At 39.0% G+C, this 21,173-nt stretch overlaps 1 protein-coding gene and 1 long non-coding RNA gene across 2 annotated transcripts in view; one reads left to right on the forward strand and one right to left on the reverse strand.

The window, feature by feature from the left end:
* LOC127654050 (uncharacterized) overlaps positions 1–20,829 on the reverse strand; it is a 165,180-nt gene extending 144,351 nt beyond the window's left edge. Inside the window, exon 1 of the long non-coding RNA XR_007971891.1 lies at positions 20,297–20,829. This is a non-coding gene — a long non-coding RNA (uncharacterized LOC127654050). The remainder of the gene's footprint in view (positions 1–20,296) is intronic.
* Positions 3,340–21,173, forward strand: part of stk11ip (serine/threonine kinase 11 interacting protein) — a 38,665-nt gene continuing 20,831 nt past the window's right edge. The window contains exons 1-17 of the mRNA XM_052140951.1: positions 3,340–3,454; positions 6,840–6,907; positions 7,690–7,892; positions 8,909–8,983; positions 9,078–9,173; positions 9,310–9,417; positions 9,499–9,570; positions 9,935–10,064; positions 12,312–12,415; positions 13,899–13,988; positions 14,833–14,874; positions 15,028–15,198; positions 15,399–15,480; positions 17,208–17,639; positions 18,091–18,293; positions 18,400–18,510; positions 18,787–18,955. Coding sequence (XP_051996911.1) covers positions 6,841–6,907; positions 7,690–7,892; positions 8,909–8,983; positions 9,078–9,173; positions 9,310–9,417; positions 9,499–9,570; positions 9,935–10,064; positions 12,312–12,415; positions 13,899–13,988; positions 14,833–14,874; positions 15,028–15,198; positions 15,399–15,480; positions 17,208–17,639; positions 18,091–18,293; positions 18,400–18,510; positions 18,787–18,955 — 2,155 coding nt within the window. The 5' untranslated portion in view covers positions 3,340–3,454; position 6,840. The remainder of the gene's footprint in view (positions 3,455–6,839; positions 6,908–7,689; positions 7,893–8,908; positions 8,984–9,077; positions 9,174–9,309; positions 9,418–9,498; positions 9,571–9,934; positions 10,065–12,311; positions 12,416–13,898; positions 13,989–14,832; positions 14,875–15,027; positions 15,199–15,398; positions 15,481–17,207; positions 17,640–18,090; positions 18,294–18,399; positions 18,511–18,786; positions 18,956–21,173) is intronic.

The following is a 21,173-nucleotide window of genomic DNA, read 5'->3' on the forward strand; positions in this document are numbered from 1 at the left end:
AAAGACACAAGCTGTCATACTACACTCAACAATAACATGGCTCCTATAATTGTAACATTGTATAGATTTGTATTGATGAACTATGTAAATAAACATTGTGGTGCAACGTTTGACATTTTGTATGAGTTATGAGTTTGTAGATAACTAGTCCACATAACTGCACATAATACAGTACTCAACAGTACTTTAATGCTTTGCACTTCTGGTTGGATGTCAACTGCATTTCATTGGCTCTGTACCTGTACTCTGCTAAATGACAATAACATTTAATGTAATCTAATAACTACTAACACTGAATTCATAATAACAAAAAGTACCTCGTATAGGTTTGTTGTTTATGTACATACATGTGCATTTCTTAAAGAGAACTATTTACATTGATTTTCACACAAACACATGTTTTGTACAGTCTGATACAGTAATGCAACATTATGATTAAGGCTCTGCCAGCCACACAGGAGCACTCGACCTCATAGAGCTGAACAGGAGTGGAGTCTTCAAGGACAATCTTTTAAAAAACAAAAAAGTGTGTTATAATCAGCAGAGATCACAAACTGATCAGATATCTCAAAGTCAAAGGTGCATTTTGCATTATTTTTCAAGTTAGCTACTATGAGTTAGAGAATGAGGTTACTTTAGGGTTAGTAAGAAAGTAAGTTAAACACAACACAATATAAACAGCAAAGCAACTGTCTCAACAACCAGCTTCTGGGGTTTCATATAGGAATGGTAGGTCTACTAGAACACTAATAGGGCAGGCACGTGTCATCATAGTGTTACCTACTTCAAACGTTTGGCTAGCTAGATAGTTGTCTAAGATTTTCAACCAAATACTGTCAATACATGTAACTGAACAACACAAGTCATTAGTATATGGGTGATTCTTAGACTATGGGCACTTTTATGTACTTTGTAACCATAAATGTCATTTTTAAAAATATGACCAAAGTACAATTGATATGGATTGCAAGAGTAGATTTGTGTAATACTTTTTATATTATAATATTATAATAAATTACAATACTTTTTATATTTAGATTATAATATTATTTTTATTTCTAAATTATACTTTTCTATTAATTGATTTTATTTAGATGAATGAAAATTCAATTTTGTTGCATCATTTATTGCTTATACTTTTGCCTTGCCATAAGTTGTGTCAGTTATTTACACGCACTGTAACCGTTCATCTGTGAGACAAATCAGTTGTATACATCAAACACAGCACTACACTAAAAACAGTTGTGGTTATGTTTAATGGCTTTGTGAATTGAGTTTACTGAGTGTGATGAGTTTAAGATCTTTTCTAATAAACATCTCCACTATTTCTCTACATTCACGTTAATTCATTGTCATTTCCATCACCACACACATTTTTTAAAAATATTTAAAAAGTTCTCATCACACATTAAAAATGTATCCACAATTTACGAGATCATGCTCTACTTAATATAAAAATGCAAGTCATTTATTTTCTAATAAGCTCTTGCCCAAACCAGTATTACGTTTCAGAGTGTGACAGGTGTACAGTTCACCGTTTGGTCCTTAGGGCAGTTCATTTATCTCATTGACAAATGTATAATTATTGTACATTGTGGAAAAACTGATAAAACTAGTTACAAAAATGACCCTAGACAATTCTTGACTGACATAAGTTATTCTGTTTTTAAATAACAGCATTGAGATGTGGTGGAAATGACATTTCACTGCTGTTATCTAAAAACAGAATAACTCATAACTTCTTAGTTACGAGACTAACACAGTCTCATAACTTCTCTTGTAATTTAAGTTTGTCCTCTTACAGACCTTAAAACTAGACAAATAATTTAAACTTATGAGACTGTGTTACGTGACTTTTGAACACGTTTTTTTTATTCAACTTCACAAACCTAAAAGTGCCCCTTGTTGAAGAAACGCCCATACATTCATTTATTCAATGTCAGATAGTAAAATGAACATATAATAAACCACATGTGACCAACAACTAAAATTAATCGTTTAATAAGTATTTTGTAAAGGTTACTTTCTAGCCTAACGTCACCTAGCATCATCGCTAACGTTAGGGCTACAGCTAGCTAAAGACATAGCATAACTTACCTTCATAATTGTCAATGAATGAAGAGACGTATATCTTGAAACCCTTTTCCCTCTTGCTCTTGGGAGCCGGTGATGACGCTTGAATTATTCGGTGTATGTCGTTTATCGTTATCCTTGGCAGATGTTGAAGGGATCTGGTGTAGAAAGCCATGTTTATCTGGTCCTAGTCTTACCTGACAGTTACCGGCGTCGTCGATGAAGCTAACGTAACGTTAGACCGGAAATGCCATCGCCCACCAGTGACGTCTGACAATCATGGAACGTTCATAAAATCAACTAGCGAATAGGGTTGGCCTTAAAGACACACCTACTTGCTGGCGATGCCAGTTGGAGGATGGGGACAGCCCACATTCTTTGGTTCTGTACTAAGATTCAGAGTTATTTCTGCGAAGTCTTGAGCACTCAGATTTTACTCTGCCCCAGACTTTGTATTTTGGGTGATGGGATGGGTTTTAACATAGGGAATAAACACATATAAAACTGGGTCCTTACCAGCATTTTGATCGGCATTATGGTGATTCTTGGGGGATTGAAGTCAGCTGGAGCACCCTCATTTCATGAGTGGTGCACCGAGTTGGGTAGAGTGATTTTGAATTGATCAGAGCCCAAGGATTTTGAATTCTTTGACATATTGTCTAGAACAGTTAAGGATCAGGGTGTATAGAATATCACCGATTTATGACACAAAAAGTATTAAAACTAGCAAAGTGCTCAGAGCTCGCCATTCACACGTCTGAACCTCGCGTGGCGTCACGTGACTCCCACAGTAATACGATCTTAAGAGAAAGCAAATAGACTGGGAAGGGAGGAGAATTTAAATTTAAAAAAGCACTTAAATATTGATCTGTTCCTCATCCACACCTATCATATCACTTCTGAAGACATGGATTAAACCCTGGATTACTTTTATGCTATCTTTATGTGATATTTGGAGCTACAAAAGTGTGGTCACCATTCACTTACATTGTATGGACCTACAGAGCTGAGATATTCTTCTAAAAATCTTAATTTGTGTTCTGAAGAAGAAAGAAAGTCACACACACCTGGGATGACATGAGGGTGAGTAAATGATGACAGTGTTTTCATTATTGGGTGAACTGTCCCTTTAAATAGAAGACGAGTTAATGGTAAAATAAAATGGCGGTATTGAAATTCGTAAACAGCACAGGAGGTGGCGGTATGCTCCTTAAAGGCTGAGTTGCGACGCACTGAAGAAAAGGAAGAAGCGTGCGGTCACATGACGGCTGTCAACACAAGCAGCGCAGTTGTATCAAAGGAATGAATACTCATGTCGGATCGGAACCCGGTATAACGCTGATCGTGCATTCGGATCACACATATATATTTTAAACACAAGGTATGTATGCAACATTAATGCACAGTAAGAGCTTCTTATGTATGTTTGTTTTGGCAAATTAGGTTACTGAAAAGCACGGGTATTTTTGGCAATCAGTGAGTGAGTCACAAACAGAAGACATGAAGGGTGCAAGTTTGTAAACTGCGGTAAAGTTGGTTTCATAAACACACGTTCGGACTTGTTTTGTCCACAGTTTTCTAATAATGGATGCAATACGCTCCGTGTTTGTAAATGATTATAAGGGTCATGGATGACAATCATCTACAAACAATGTAATCAAACAGAATACGCGATCATCGATTTTATGTAACATTTTCTCCGAATGTGTGTCGGAGAAGTTAGGGATCATCTGTAAAGTGTGCGAGTTTATTCATTTATTTACCAGCATGAGATGAAACCACCTTCATTTGATAAGTTATCGTTTCTTTATCTTATGCCTTTCTTGTACTGACAATCGGTACATCTATATCGATACATCTTGTATAACTGTGTAAAATTGCTGTCCCCTCAAAATAACTCAACACACAGCCATTAATGTCTAAACCGCTGGCAACAAAAGTGAGTACACCCTTAAGTGAAAATGTCCAAATTGGGCCCAATTAACCATTTTCCCTACCCGGTGTCACGTGACTCGTTAGTGTTACAAGGTCTCAGGTGTGAATGGGGAGCAGGTGTGTTAAATTAAGTGTCATCGCTCTGACACTCCCTCAAACTGGTCACTGGAAGTTCAACATGGTACCTCATGGCAAAGAACTCTCTGAGGATCTGAAAAAAAATATTGTTGCTCTACATAAAGATGGCCAAGACCCTGACACTGAGCTGCATCATGATGGCCAAGACCATACAGCAGTTTAACAGGACAGGTTCCACTCAGAACAGGCCTCGCCATGGTCGACCAAAGAAGTTGAGTGCACGTGCTCAGCGGCATATCCAGAGGTTGTCTTTGGGAAATAGACGTATGAGTGCTTCCAGCATTGCTGCAGAGGTTGAAGGGGGGACACGCCGCACACTGCATCAAATTGGTCTGCATGGCTGTCACCCCAGAAGGAAGCCTCTTCTAAAGATGATGCAGAAGAAAGCCCTCAAACAGTTTGCTGAAGACAAGCAGACTTAAGGACATGTATTACTAGAACCATGTCCTGTGGTCTGATGAGACCAAGATAAAGTTATTTGGTTCAGATGGTGTCAAGCGTGTGTGGCGGCAACCAGGTGAGGAGTTCAAAGACAAGTGTGTCTTGCCTACAGTCAAGCATGGTGGTGGGAGTGTCATGGTCTGGGGCTGCATGAGTGCTGCTGGCACTGGGAATGCCAACATGTACTGTGACATACTGAAGCAGAGCATGATCCCCTCCCTTCAGAGACTGGGCCGCAGGGCAGTATTCCAGCATGATAACGCCCCAAACACACCTCCAAGACGACCACTGCCTTGCTAAAGAAGCTGAGGGTGAAGGTGATGGACTGGCCAAGCATGTCTCCAGACCTAAACCCTATTGAGCATCTGTGAGACATCCTCAAACGGAAGGTGGAGGAGCACAAGGTCTCTAACATCCACCAGCTCTGTGATGTCATCATGGAGGAGTGGAAGAGGACTCCAGTGGCAACCTGTGAAGCTCTGGTGAACTCCATGCCCAAGAGGGTTAAAGCAGTGCTGGAAAATAATGGGGCCACACAAAATATTGACATTTTCGGCCCAATATAAATTCTATATATATAATATTATATAATATATATATATACATACATAACTGTGCACATTTTAGTCACATTTACATTCATGCATTTGGCAGACGCTTTTATCCAAAGTGACTTACAGAGCCCTTATTACAGGGACAATCCCCCCGGAGCAACCTGGAGTTAAGTGTCTAACTCAAGGACACAATGATGGTGACTGTGGGGATCAAACCAGCAACCTTCTGAGTACCAATGTATTATACAGAGCACTTATTACAGGGACAATCCCCCCAGAGCAACCTGGAGTTAAGTGTCTTACTCAAGGACACAATGGTGGTGGCTTGTGGGGATCGAACCAGCAACCTTCTGATTACTAGTTATGTGCTTTAGCCTACTATGCCACCATCATCCATCCATCCATCCATCGCTACTTGTTCTATGCTATATAGTGGGTTGTGCTGGAGCCTACACCAAATATCTCGAGCCGAAGGCAGGGAGTCACTGGGGACAGGTGGCCAGTCCATCACAAATGAATACGGGGAGAACATGCAAATATCACACAGAAGGGACCAGTTGAGCCAGGATGAGGCGAACATGCAACCCACTGAGCCACCGTGCCACCCTCAGAATGCCCTTTAGTTTTCATATAAGTTTTTCCAAACTGTTTCGAAGCAATTTGTTCATGGACTCAAAACCTGTTGAATCTTGTATGTTATTTCATCTGATTCTCCAAAGAATGACCATGCACATTCAGCACCATACACGGACATACATGCAAGCACACATACATGTATCGATTCAACTGAACATCTTTAATATTAAGCTCATGTGACACCTTAAAGATTTTCAAGTGTAGTATATTCAGTAGGGTTCACGTATGGATTTCCAGCTTGTTTTAGAACAATCTGTTCCACCTTGTAGAATCTGTTGAGCTCTATATGCTGCCACTTTAGAAAGTCAAAGGAATGAAGTGGATTTGACAAAAGCCAGACTGTGACGTGTAGTATGTTCTTTAGAGAGTGCATGACAATGTTGAAGTTGTTTTGAGGTGATCTGTGCAAGCACAGAAAAGGCATTGAAATGTTGCCATACAAAAAGTTGGTGCAACCACGTAACTTTCCAACGTTTGACCAATCAGTTCAAATGGTGGTTATTTATGTATTTAAAGGAAAATAAACATGACCAATATTTAGCCAAGGTAGCAAACCAAAACCCACCTCTGTTAAGTTTTCCAACTTGTTTAAGAGTTCTTGTCAAACAAATAGCCGTACTCCACATTAATTATGACACATTCGTTACTAATATGCCCTTAGAGATCAATGCTTTTGTCTGCTGTTTAAAAAATGTCGACTTCAAGAGAAACTAGCATTGTAGCTCATTGCTATATTGCCGTATTGATAATTTACCAACACCATCGTTAGAAAGCTATTGAGAGAAGAAATCTGAATATGTGAATATGAAACTAACTTTACCGCAGGATTGTGAGGATGTTTGCTTGTGGAATCCCGCCCACTTTTCAAGTCAATCTCCTTTGATGAGACTCACCAGCTTGTTGAATTTCCCAAATTAAGTGTCCTGTCTTATAAATCAGCTGTAAATATAACGTTGAGCAAAAAAAGCCTAAAGAGAACAGGACTTGATTATTAAATATCTCGTATCCAGTTGCATATGAAACATTTGGATGAATGCTGTTAATGCGTTGTACTCCTTTTAGGATGTCATCCGGTCAGATTGTCCAGTCAACGCTTGTGCACAGACTTGCCACATTACTGCGAAATAATGGTACAGCAAGATCACCTTCTCTTGTTTATATTAGCGCTTGTGGTTATACTGTAGATCACATTTCTCTTAAATTAATATTCCGGGTTCAACACATGTTCGGCTCAATCTTCAGCATTGTGGAATAATGTTGATTACCACAAACATTAATTTCGAATTATTATTCCTTTTCTTTATAAAAGCACAAATGTGTGTTCCAGTGACACACTTCCAATGGAAGTCAATGGGGGGAATTTTTAGAGGGTTTAAAGACAGAAATGTGAAGATTATAATTGTATAAAAGCACTTACATTCATTCTTCTGTTAAACTGGTGTATTATTTGAGCTGTAAAGTTGTTTAAATCATCATTTTTACAGTCGTTTTAGAGTTTGTTGACATTATATCATCATGAAGTTATAAAATAACTTTCCACAGATGTGGTTATTAAGTGATTTTATCACTCTAGAATCATGTTTACATGCATATTGATGTCTTGTGTGGCTTTACATTTAAAGTGAGTATTTTAATGTTAGAAAATTGACCCTCATTCACTTCCATTGGACAGTAAGTGTCTCACTGTAACAGATTTTTGCTTATTTTATTTTTTTTTAAAGAAAAGTAGGGGTGAGTCGAAATACATTTTTGTGGTAATCAACATTATGCCACACATGCTGACGATTGAACTTATCTTTTATTGAACCCGGAACATTCCTTTAAGAATGTCACGAGATCCCTCGCCATTAAAGCTGCCAGCTAATTTCTTGAAAGGTGACATGAGAGCAAAGTTTATTGATGCCCTGTCTAGGCGACTCAGTGCTGGATGGTTCCAGTACTCTTACTCTCCAAGTGGGATGTTTGCAACACTTGACACAACTCTTTGAACAGCATCTTCTCACACGCTCACATCAGCATGGTTTCCTGGCTCTGCCGTCCCACCCAGCAGACACTGCCTCCTTGCTGGAGGTCCAGTTCCTGTTTGACATGTTGCAGAAGACCGTATCACTCAAGGTACAGCTCTGGAGATGCTTCTATGCATGTATGAAATAACAAAGTTGGTAAAAATACAATTTCATGTTGATAATGTAAACTTTGAAAAAGGATTTTGTATAATATATATATATATTATTCCCAACATAATTTTGAAATATAATGATGGTTTTGTTGAAATTAGGGCTGTCAATCGATGAACATTTTTAATGAAAGTAATTTCATTACATGGCTATAAATTAATGAGATGAATACCAATTAACCACATGCATCTTTATTTGCTGAGAATTTATATAATAATGCATAATAATTCAAATATTTATAAACTTAATATGTAGGGCCTATAATAAATATAAAATATGGTATGAAATAATCTGTATAATCATGGCAGATGAATAAAGCATTGATTAGACAGTACAGAATGTGGCTTAAGAACACAATATTTGATTTGTTTTATTCTCATATCATTGAACAAGCCTTCAGTCGATGACATTCGATGTGTCCAGTTCACACAGGACGCGTTCCTGCGTTCTGTCTGTGCTATTTTTAATTGTCGCTCTATGGATATGTGCGTGCATCAGACCGATGCTATCGGCACCGATTAATCTGTAAAACCAATATATCGGCCTACCTCAAATATTTAGGATGCTGTGTCAAGTTAATGTAATGGAAACGTTGAAAATTCCATCTCAAGATTCCCGTATTCTGTTGTGCTTCCTCAGTGAGCGGTTCTTATTCTGTTTCTGCGCTGCTTGATCGGTTTGCTGAGGCGCGCTGTGTAGCTTGTAAAAACAGACGTACTTCAAGCTTGAATTGCTCTTATGATAGAAAAATCTGTATTTTTATCACAGAATTTACATACGCGTCGGGGGCCATGATGAAGTGCATTCACTTTTTAATGCGTGATTTTAAAAATGACTAATAGTACTAAACTAAAGCATGAAATCGACAGTTCTAGTTGAAGTACATCACAGCTTGTCTGTGCAATACACTGAGCTATTGTTGCAGTGGTCTGATCATGTTTGTCTGTAAAACAGCTTGTTAATCCAATTGGTGCCAAACTGCAGTCTGCTGTGAAAATCTTCCCCTTCAAGTCCCTCAGAAACTTAGAGGTATGTCCGCACAAACCAACGCCAATATCTTGTCATTAAAATGATTGCTAAATAATATCCTAAATGCTTTCTGTTCAACTGTCTGTATGTTTAGCTCAAGCGAATTCCTCCCCATTGTCTGGAGGGTCTTCGAGGAGTATATTCTCAGCTGGAAGTCTTCTCTTGGTCAAAAGGCCTCAGCTCACTAGAGGTACATTTCACCCATAAGCACTAGTACAGTGAACTGTCAAGTTAAACATGTGCATGATATACAGAAAGGAATGGTTGGATTTAGCTTGTGTGTGTGTGTGTGTGTGTGTGTGTGTGTGTTTGTGTTTGTGTAACAGGAGCTTCTCTCTCTTTGTGGAGGAGATCTGAGTTTTGCTTTACCCTGGTTAGAACTTCACACCCTCAATTTCAGTTACAACTCTATTTCCTGTCTCGACGAGTCATTAGTAAGACACTTCCTGTTTTAAACTTAAAACTCATGAAATTGAGTAACTTATAAATTCATGATGATTTTCTATTTGATTTAGAGTCTGCTAAATGTCCTGAAGTGGCTTGACTTGAGCCACAACAAGATCCAAGACTGTGCTGAGTTCTTAGTGGTATGTTCCTCTTGTAGTTTACATTCTTGTTGCTCATGACCGACCCAGAAAGCATCATCAGACCCCCACCCCCCGGATTTTCTATACATCTTTTTGGGGGAAATCTTGTCAAATCTGTTAATTGCAGCTAAGAGAGCGGCACCATTGAATCTAGCTTAATGCATCAGATCAGATTTGCCAAAATATAAAAAATGGACTCCGTTGGGGCGGTAGATGTGTAGAATTCTATGAATGATAGATAACATTTTGCGGAACGTTCTATAGAGTTCTTCACGGGTAGATTCTGTGTGGGCCTGCTCATGATTTTCATGAGTTGCGTGTACTGGAGTGCAGTAAATGTATTTCCCTCTCTGTTTCTATCTAGCCTCTTACTGAACTAGAGCATCTGAATTTATCCTATAATAACCTCCAGAGGGCACCAGTGCTGTGCTTGAGTGCCCAAGCCAAACTCACCACACTGGTCCTTAGAAACAATGAGCTGGAAACTACAAGTGGTGAGTTTTCTGGTGTTTAATATCCATGATGATTCCTTGGTCTTCTATGTCCATTTAAGGGGGTTTTCAGGCACAACAGCAATAAATGTCCCATTTAATTGAAAGGGTAAGAGAGCTTCTGGAGAATACTCCTTAAACTTGGTGTAATTATTTTTACTAACATATAGTGCCCTCGACTAATATTGGCACCCTTGATAAATATGAGTAAAGAAGGCACTTCATGGTTTATCCATGTAATCTTTCATTACAAATGTTCACAAAATTGAACCTTTAATTCTAATGTTTCATTTTCTTTAAAGCTTTGAAACGATGTGTGTTGTGAAAAGCGCTATACAAATAAAAATGACGACATAATTGATGTAAAATAATTGAAGGGGGGGAAATCTCGTAATTTAAATATTTTCGTTTGACACAGATATTGGCACTCCTAGAAATTCTTATGAGGAAAATATATCTGAAGTAAATTGCCATTCATATTTACATTTCTTTAGTACACCTGGGTGATTAGGAACATGACATTGTTTAGTCATGATTTCATGTTTCACGTGGCTATAAATATGAGGTAACACATGGACCAAATTTCCTTAATCATCCATCACAATGAGTAAGACCAAAGAATAAAGTTCTGATGTGCGGCAGAAGGTTGTTGAGCTTCACAAAATGGGAAGTGGCTATAAGAAAATGGCTAAAGCATTGAAAATGCCCATTTCCACCATCAGGGCAATAATTAAGAAGTGTCAATCAACTGGCAATGTTACAAATCGGCCTGGAAAGGGACATGTGTTTATATTGTCTCCAAGCTCAGTGAGGAGGAGGGGTTTGAGTGACCAAAACATCTCCATGGATCACAGCTGGAGAATTGCAGAAATGAGTTTGGTCTTGTGCTCACAAAGTCTCCAAAAAACTTCACCACAAGTTGTTTTAGAGGGTTTCAGGAAAAAGAAAAGCCTCTGCTCTCATCCAACTCCAACATCTTCAGTTTGCCAGACATTACTGGAACTTCAAATGGGACGGGGGTCTATGGTCAGATGGAAAGAAAAGTGCTTTTTGTCAGCAAACACCAGAGATGAGTTTGGCACTCACAGAGAGGTAGCCGTATGGAAAAGTACCTCATGCCCACGGTTAAATATGCTGGTGGATCTTTAACGCTGTGTGGCTGTTTTTATGCCAGTTGTCCTGGACTACTTGTTCGGATACATGGCATCATGGACTCTATCATATACTAGCAGATACTTAATCTAAACCTGACTGCCTGTACCAGAAAACTTAAAATGGGCCATGTTTGGCTTTTCCAGCTGGACAATGATCCAAAACACGCATCAGAATCCACACAAAAATGGTTTACTGACCATGAATTCAAGGTTCTGCCATGGCCACCCCAGTGCCCTGACCTGAACCCCATAGAACACCTGTGTGGTGAACTGAAGGGGAAAGACCACCAGCATGGACCTCTGGATTTGAAGGATCTGGAGATTCTGTGTGGAGGAATGATCTCAGATCACTTGCCTTGTGTTCTCCAACCTCATCAGGGATTATTGGAGAAGACTCGGAGCTGTTATCTTAACAAGTATTCAATAAAAGGGTGCCACAAAAATATTAGTTTTTTGATTAAACTTGTGTTGTGTTTACAATTGATTGTTATCCATTAAAGGATCTATTTTTGTGAATATGAATGAACGATCTAAAGGATAAACAATAAAGAAATATTTTTCTTAGTCGTCTTTGCTCATATGTACCAAGAGTGCCAATATTAGTGGAGGGCACTGTATGTGGACATCAGGGAAATAATAATACAAATGTGACACCTTTGATGTTTGTTTGAGTGATTTGTGGTTGTTTTCATTGTGCTGAAGGACATTTTTCCATTGCTGTTAAATGCTTCATGGTAAAAATGCCCTTTTGAGTTTTTATCCGTTTTTTAATGATAGGCCTGTCACACATTTAGTTTGCTCAACATTACAAATTGAGAGATATTACATGAAACAAAATGGGAGAAACTCATTAAAAGTATTATTTCCGAGTCTACCTATAAGTTGGATCTCTATTTATTTCCATTTGTAATACATGAAGCACTGTAGGGTGTTCTGTATTTTTGCTTCCTTTTAACACCTCAAATTTTGCAGTGTGTTTGATTGCAACTGTAGCTTTTTACTGTCAAATGTAACATGCAAATTCTGTGCATTTATTGTGAAATAGTTTGAATAGACTGTTTACTAATAAGTGCATTATCTTTTGAATTAATTGCAGGGATGGAGCAGTTATCAGCCCTTCAGTGTCTTGACTTGTCTTATAATGTTCTTATGGAGCATGCTCAGCTTGTGTCACTGTCTTTCCTTCATAATCTCAATATGGTAAGATTTAGACCCACAGCAATTTGCCTCCAAAAATGCGTTGATGCTTCCTCCATTTTAGAGTCTTTTCTCAAATGATGACCAATCCTTTTTTAGCAAGGACCAGTGATTTTTGCTGCCATGTCACAGTGGGTAGCACACATGCTCTTGACACATTAGAGCTGTAGTGCTTACGCCTCCCTCGCTACTCATTTTTCTTCTCATCTTGACTGTACTAACTGATAAAGAGGCAAAAAAAGCTTAAAATAAAATAACCAATATTTTCAACCCTTTGATGCAACATGTCCACTACAGTGGGGAGGTCTTTAAAATCACGAATAGACAAGTTAAACTCAATTCCTGACATTTAATCATAAAAAAACGTCCCGGTCAGTTAGGATCACTATTTTAAGTGGAGTGGTTACAAAATAAGTTTTAATGAATTTATGGGACTCTTTGGAGTATGGACACAGTTGTAGTATCTTTTGAAAGAAGACACTTTGAGGGGTTAGGGAACATTAGTTCTTGAGCAGGAGTTTCCATTTAGTTTGTGTGTGTTAAAATAAGTGGCGATCCGGCGCTATAATGTGTTATGATGAATGCTTGTCCAATCGAATATCAAAGAAATATGCAAACATGTTCCCACTCATGATATACATCCACAGATGTGCAGATGCAATCTTGGTTTATTAAAATAAAACGTTACAAATGGGTGGATTTGAACCCACAACCTTGTACAAAATTGTCGACAAAGTAGCACTCGACCAACCAGCCAGGCTCCCAATAATGGAGCCAACTGATATATTTTACCCCGAGCTAGCAATATCCCACAGCAGACCGTAGCAGATTAAGAGCTGAAGTGATCACATTAATCATGTGAAATATTTATTTGAGCGCTTCAGTTTGTCATCAACAATGACTGTTTATCTAAACGGATCGTTTTTTTATATATATATATATATATTTCCTGTGCATATCCTATTTAATATTCATGAGTTTTTCCACATCACATCTCTGTGAAAGCAGCGAAAGCATCAACAGAACGTGCACGAGAGTCTTTTACGTGAGACTGTTACCTTCTAGACATGACACAAGCTTCATTAGTTTTGCTTTCATTTGAGCATGCCAGCGCACTTATGCCACATGAGAGGCAGCTAGAACTGGATCCCCTCATGGACACGCATCGGAGAGTGTCCGGCGGTAAACGGTTGGAGTGAAAAGTACTGTAATATTGATCTGTTTCTCACCCAAAGCGATCGCATTGCTTCAGAATTTCTATTTAACCACTGGATGGTATGGATTACTTTTACTATGATGGTCTATGCTTTTTGAAGCTGGTCACCATTCACTTGCATTGTATAGACCTGCAGAGCTGAAATATTCCACCTACTATAAGGGGTGAAATTGGTCTAATAGGATAAACATGTAGTACATCTCTGATTTTTGTCTTCTCCTACATACTATGTTGACTGTCTACTGATATCTGTAAATGGTCTCTTTTCAGCTAACTTTGAAAGGAAACCCTCTGTATTTTAAGAAGTCACACAGGGCCTCTACTGTGCGACACCTCTCACCACGAGCTGCTTTCCAAGGAGTGAGTCACTCACTGTTTGTGTACTACAATAATTAGTGCACCTCCTCTTAAAATGTTATTGTACAATGCAACCGCACAGTCAGAATGAAGTAGTTTCTATTGACCCGTTTCATGTGATGTAACTGCATGACTTTATTCAATCAAGCCACCAGCGCACAATGTAAACATATTAGCCATATATGAAAAATACTGATATGTAAAAATACTGTATATATTGTTTTATTAATTTATAACCAATTAACTACGCTCCAAATGAGACAACATGAGTAAAACGCAATAGTAGCTAAACTGCAGGTGTGCTAGTACAGGTGAGTTAAAAGCGGCTCTTACATCTATACAGACCGGATCATCACAGCCGGTTTGGAATATTGTGACCAAATCATTCCAGAGAACATTTGTAACTTCTGTAAGAGAATCATTCCAGAGGTGTTTACAGTGATGCACCACTGGGCACGCGTGCTCGCCGCCGTATGGAGATTAATCACGGAAATTATTTTTAAATGTCCACGAAAGTAATGTTTTCCGATATTTGTGCTGATTTCAGACCTTTTTGTTTTATGTTTTTCTTGCGATGTTTTACCATTTACCGCCATAGTTTCCTCCTGCCGACGGTCACAAATATGGCCGCTGCGTGGAAAGAGTGACAGCACTGAAACGGGTCAATATACAGTGTTGATTTCAGTGGCCAGTTTTATTATAGCGACCACAGTGAGGTTCCACTTCCTTTTTGATGTCATACACAGCAGTAATGGTGAGATGAATGCATGCAGGTGTATTGATTGTTTTTCTTGCTGTTCTTTAAATCATTTTGTTCTGTTAGTTTTAATGTCAGTTTGTGTTTTAGTTCCAACTGGACGGCACCCGTCTGTCCCCGTCTGATCTGGTGGTGGGTATCAAATGTCATTTCATGTGCCATCTCAGGCCATTTAGCCCTCTTTGATTCACATATGATTAATGCTGTGTTATGGCAAGCCATTTGACTTTTGCCTTCCTTTTAATCTGTGACACTTGTGGTGTTAATGATTTCTGTTTGTCACAGATTTTACCAACACCTGGGCAACTGACTGGTCGGGTTTCACTCTCTTCTCAGCATGTTTCTATGGCACCTGACCATGGCGTGCAGGAACTGTCCACTGTGGGCGAGGACATGACTGACAGTGCGACTGCAAGCATACCAGGAGTGACTGTAGTCCGTAAGAGAAAACACAAAGTAAGGCCACATCTCAGATCTGCCCATTGCAATGAGGCACACTGTTGAGCTGACAGTGAAAAGAGTTTAAAATAAAGAGTAGGCATAATGAACCGGTTCCTTCCTTAATGGAATGTGTTGTAGTGATGTGATGCTGCCATCACCATTTTAGGAAGATGAGCTCTTCTGTAATATAAGGTGCAACCTCTTGGCTTTTGCAGAGCAAGGTGAAAGTGAGAAGAGCCAGTATCTCAGAGCCCAGTGACACGGACCATGAGCTCAGAGGGCCGTCTGCTTTACAGGGTAGGTGCTGAACAAACAACCGAACACAACATATAGGAGGTAGTCGACAAAAGAATCGGTTCTGAGCGTACAGTATGTTTACAGTACGTTATGTTGATTTATGTTATAGTACTATGATCAAGGAAAATGTGATTCCTCTTGTCATGACCCCTCAGAATTGCAATATATATTATACACCGTATATGCATAATTGATTATTGATCACTTCTCTGTTAACATTGCAGTGGTCTTCCATAGATTTGTCTTGTTCCACCTGAGCTGAAGCGCAAACACACACTCCGTATGGGGGATGCTACTTAAACTTACAAAAAATACACATAATTAATCATATATTCATAAGCTAATCATGCCTGTTTGGAAGATCGGTTTCTTACTACGTGCAAATGGTATCCTCGCAGGTCCATGAAGGTCTTTGACGGAACGAGTCTCCGAGCCGTTCCTCAGACAGAAAGCATGTGTCAGTGCTATTTACTTTTAGGACACCATCAGTGATTAACAGGGTTCCTACAAGGTGCTTGAAGTGTTTGAATTTGGCTTTTTCAAGTTGAAGTCCTGGAAAACACTTGAAAATACCAATTTACTGCTGAAGCTGTCACGTGACACCTGTTACTTTTGTCAGCGCTGTTCAGAACGGGCCAATCACAATCAAGTGTTGCTGGAGGATTTAAATATACTGTATATAATTTATAGATTCTGCTGTGGCGAGTGAATCAGATTTAATGAAACGTTACTCTCCAGAGGGAAAAGATGAGATGGAAAACATTAAATGCAGATCAATGGAGGATTCAGTTTGTGATTCGTCTAGCGCCTCCTTGTGTGAAGACAAACAGAATAGGTCATTTCTGACAACATTTGGGTCAGAATCAAGATATGTTGACAAACATGTCCATTGATGTTTTTTAGTTATGAAAAAACTTTCACATAGCGAAAAAAAAAAAAGTATAATTTGTAACCTAACCTTTAATGATGTCAAATGAATTGACTCTGTTTTGTAAATATTTTATAAAATATATTTGAAATTGTGAATTGGCTGAAACACTCCATCATCTGGTGCAGCACTTCTGTGACATGTGAAGTGATTTGTGTATTTATTTTGTTCTTGTTAACAGCAGCATTAGTGCAAGGCCGAACAAGTGTGCACAAAATCTAAACAAAATAATTATTAATAAATTAAAAAGAATGTTTGTCCCTTGATGTCATGGCATTGGTGTCATCAATGATAAAACCTTTGTTTTAAAAAAAAAAAAAGTTGTGGAAAATAATTTAAGGTCAAAGTTCAGAGGCTGCTTAAATAACATGCTAAGAAAAATCCCTATCTGCATAAAGTTATTAATTCACATTTTAACTCATAGTTTCACACAAAAATATTTGGTGTTGTACCCCTTTGAACTACAGTCACGTTGTCCTTTATGAATAAAAATAATGTCAACATGTTATAAAGTGTTTACCCTCAGCATTAATAGGCAAAAACTGAACCGCATAGAAAATGTTTAATGACATCTCGAGCATAGTCCTTGAAAACAAATAAAAATGTTCTTGAAAAGTCCTTAAATGTAACTTTGAAGCATCTATATGAACCCTGGATTAATGTTTAAAACTTGAAAATATATTTACTGGCAAATAAAGAGAAGCACACATTTGATCAAAGCATGCAGCACTTGCCTTCATCATAAAAGTATGTGTATGTGTGAGGGAGTGTTTCTCAAGAAATGTGTGGTTCTCTCCAGATATTGTCCTCCCCCATCAGAAGGACATTAACAGAATGGACAGTTTCCGAGAGCAGCTGGGAGAGGACTGGCTCAGCTACCAGCATCACCTTGATGATACTCCAGTCGTCCCAGCTTTCCCCAGAGTAGACACGGTGACCTTTGAAGGAAGTGCCGAATGTTACTCTACCCCGCCATCTCCCCTGCTAACAAATAGCATGTTGCTCCCTCCTCCCCTACGGGCCTCTGAACCAAGAGAGGAAGAGGACAAAGAGGAGATGGAGGGCACAGACCTGCAGGCTGAGACTGAGTCCACCCTGCAGTGGACAGGCCACAGTCCTCCAGACACCGAATCCACTCTTGAGATGAGTCTGGGACTCACTCGGGCTCCAACTGAAGCCCACGCAGACCCACCACCACCACCACCAGAGGAAGAGGATGACGACAGGGGAGGTCTGTCTGTTGCTTTCTAGGAATGCCACATACAGTGTTAATGTACTTCAACTTTTGGGTGTACTGTCCCTTTAAAGCATTATATGTGCATGAGTAATGTACTTCTTGTACTCATGCACATAAAATGCTCTTAAAGGGACAGTACACCCAAAAGTTGAAGTTCTCATTATTTACTCACCCTCATGATATCACAGGTGTGCATGACTTTTTCATCACCAGAACACATTTGAAGAAAATTGATTTATCAGGTCAGTAGGGCCTTTAAAATGCAAAGTCTTCAAAGATGGTTTCCATGCAGTTCAATTCTTTAAGGACTCTGTGTTTCTACTGAAGAATAGAATAGTCATTTATGACTTGTGAGAATTAATGCATTCCTGTATTACAGATGTGCAGTGTTTTAAGAGATGCACATGCTTGTGTCAGAATCCAGATCTCCTTTATTCTTGAACAGTGGACCTGTGCAGGCCAATGCTGGTGGGGCTGCTGTCTGAGGATGCAGAGACCGATGGAAAAAGTTCCTCTGAGCTACTTTTCCTGCGAGTGCGGCAGAGCTGCCTGCTGGAGGTGGACATGCACCAGGGGCGCGTTACAACACGACTGGAACTAGATGGCTTACAAGAGGTCATTGCAACTCAGACCATCTGTACAGTAAAGGTCAGGTGACCTACTTTCTATTCATAAAGTGCTGCATGATGATTAGCAAAATGGACCATCCTTATCTTTTCACATTTCTCTTTCTCACTTCCTTTGACTCGTTTAGGAGGTGGAGGGGCTTCATCCAGTCCTGGAGCTCCACTTCCGGTACATTAGCTGTGAGAGACGGAAACGTTGCTACATAATGCTGGATGATGAACCGCAGGAAGCGTTACAGGTCAGCCGGAAACACATCAAACAATCAGGCATAATCGGCAGATGCTTATTTATTTAAGTGATTGGCTACTTCATAACATGTCAAAGGTCTTGCAATAATTCCAAGTATGGCAACAAAACATTATTTTTATGAAAACTAATCTGACACAATCCATGCACAAAACCTCTTCAGTACATTGCTGACCCTAATGTGAAACCTTTCAATTTAACATGAATGTCCTGACCTATAATCCTGCTGTTTGACTGTTTTAATGAGTTCAGACGACTAACTCTTCAGGTATTAGCGGAGGTGCTCTCCAGAGTCGTGGAGGAAAACGAGCTGCAGGTGAAGGAAGAGAAGCCAGAAATGGTTCGACTCCAGTGCTTGAAGTGTCAGAGCGAGTTCTGCCGGCCAGCTACTGGGTCAGAAAGCAGCTTTAACGACCTGGATGTGCCAAGGAATGACAGTAAGGGCACGGCTGTAAAAATAAAGTAAACACTGCTCATCAGTGAAACACGAATAGGCATTGCTGTGGTTTCTGCAGCTTCCTGTGTCATCAAGGCTAAGGCACTACATTAGATATGATGATTTATTAGCATGGCGGCACATTCAGCACAAAATCATGGTTTGTAGTGGAGAATTATTTTACAGGAGCAAGATAAACCCTTGATTTAATGATCCACCGAGGAATAACATGAATACAGAATGGTTGCCATGTACTGGATTTAAAGGCTCTTTATCTTGGGACTCCATCAGGCAGCCAGTCATTTTAAGTAATGTGGCCCATTTTCAGCATAACCCATTTAAAGGGATAGTTCACCCCAAATTTATAATTCTCTCATTTATGCACCCTCATGTCATCCCAGATGTGTGACTTTCTTTCTTCTGCAGAACACAAATGAAGATTTTTAGAAGAATATTTCAGCTCTGTAGGTCCATACAATGCAAGTGAATGGTGACCAGAACTCAGAAGGTCCAAAAATCACATAAAGGCAGCATAAAAGTAACCCAGTGGTTTAATCCATGTCTTCACAAGAGATATGATGGGTGTCATGAGAAACGAGTCAGTATTTAAGCCCTTTTTACTCTAAATTTCCACTTTAACTTTCACTTTCAGATGTGAAGTAAAAAAGGACTTAAATATTGATCTGTTTCTCACTCCTATCATATCGTGTCTGAAGACATGGATTTAACCACTGGAGTCTTATGGATTACTTTTATCTCCTGCAGACCATTTTCCTCTTAATCACTGGTTTGATATGATGTTCATTGTCCTGATTTGCAGCACTGCAAATTCCTGGGGCTGATTTAAGTCTTTTTGCTTTTGTTTCCTGCCGATCATTTTTGCCAAACAGAATATTGGTTCTGCAGTGTGGCAGGATGAGTGAATGTGTTTTGTTTTAACCCTTGCGTGACCTTTGGGACATTTTTGTTAATGCCAATGGCATAAATTTTGCCATAGTTGTGTATTTGTTGGGGAATTTTGATATTTCAACCTCAGTTCCTATAATACATCTATAACACATCTATAACACACTGTGTACAGGAAATAGTTTCACTCGGGAGTCGGGACCTTCAGGACAAAAATGACATCCATTGAAACTCATTAAACCTGCAATATTTGATCCCAGTGCCATTAAAGCATAAAATCATGAATTATATTATATTACACTTTTATTCTGGAGCCCTGGCTTCAAAATTGACATTTTTAATATTTTCCACCAGGTGGTGCCATTTTTCTCATGTTTATCCTGTGGAGCAAATACAAGCTTTTCCCCTATTCTACTGTTTACTGTATTATAGAGACCTGCAGGACAACTGAATACATGATGCAGATACAACTGTGTGTGTGTGTGTGTGTGTGTGTGTGTGTGTGTGTGTGTGTGTGTGTGTGTATTCTCTGTTTACTGTATTATAGAGACCTGCAGGACAACTGAATACATGATTCAGATACAACTGTGTGTGTGTGTGTGTGTGTGTGTGTGTGTGTGTGTGTGTGTGTATTCTCTGTTTCTGTATTATAGAGACCTGCAGGACAACTGAATACATGATGCAGATACAAGTGTGTGTGTGTGTGTGTGTGTGTGTGTGTGTGTGTGTGTGTGTGTGTGTGTGTGTGTGTGTGTGTGTGTGTATTCTCTGTTTACTGTATTATAGAGACCTGCAGGACAACTGAATACATGATTCAGATACAACTGTGTGTGTGTGTGTGTGTGTGTGTGTGTGTGTGTGTGTGTGTGTATTCTCTGTTTACTGTATTATAGAGACCTGCAGGACAACTGAATACATGATTCAGATACAACTGTGTGTGTGTGTGTGTGTGTGTGTGTGTGTGTGTGTGTGTGTGTGTGTGAAAACAATAGTGGCATAATGTAAACAAATTGACATTTAAAGGGTTAAAATCCTGAAAATTCATGAATATTTAGTAGTTATGATCAGGACTGATGTTGGTTAAAAAAATTAAGTCAGTGAAAGTTAAAAATGATATAATTATAACAGTTTTTGCCGCAGATATTTTTATATCTTAACGGAGTAAAACTTTTTTAAATTGACGCACAAGGGTTAAGAGGTTTGGAGGTATTAAAATAAATCCACAAAGGAAAGTATGGGTTAAACGATTGTTGTGAGCGTTATCTTGCATTTTTTTTTATTATTTATTTTTTATATGTCATAATTTTGAACAA

The sequence above is a fragment of the Xyrauchen texanus genome, chromosome 13, assembly GCF_025860055.1.
Source record: "Xyrauchen texanus isolate HMW12.3.18 chromosome 13, RBS_HiC_50CHRs, whole genome shotgun sequence".
Classification (NCBI taxonomy): domain Eukaryota; kingdom Metazoa; phylum Chordata; class Actinopteri; order Cypriniformes; family Catostomidae; genus Xyrauchen; species Xyrauchen texanus.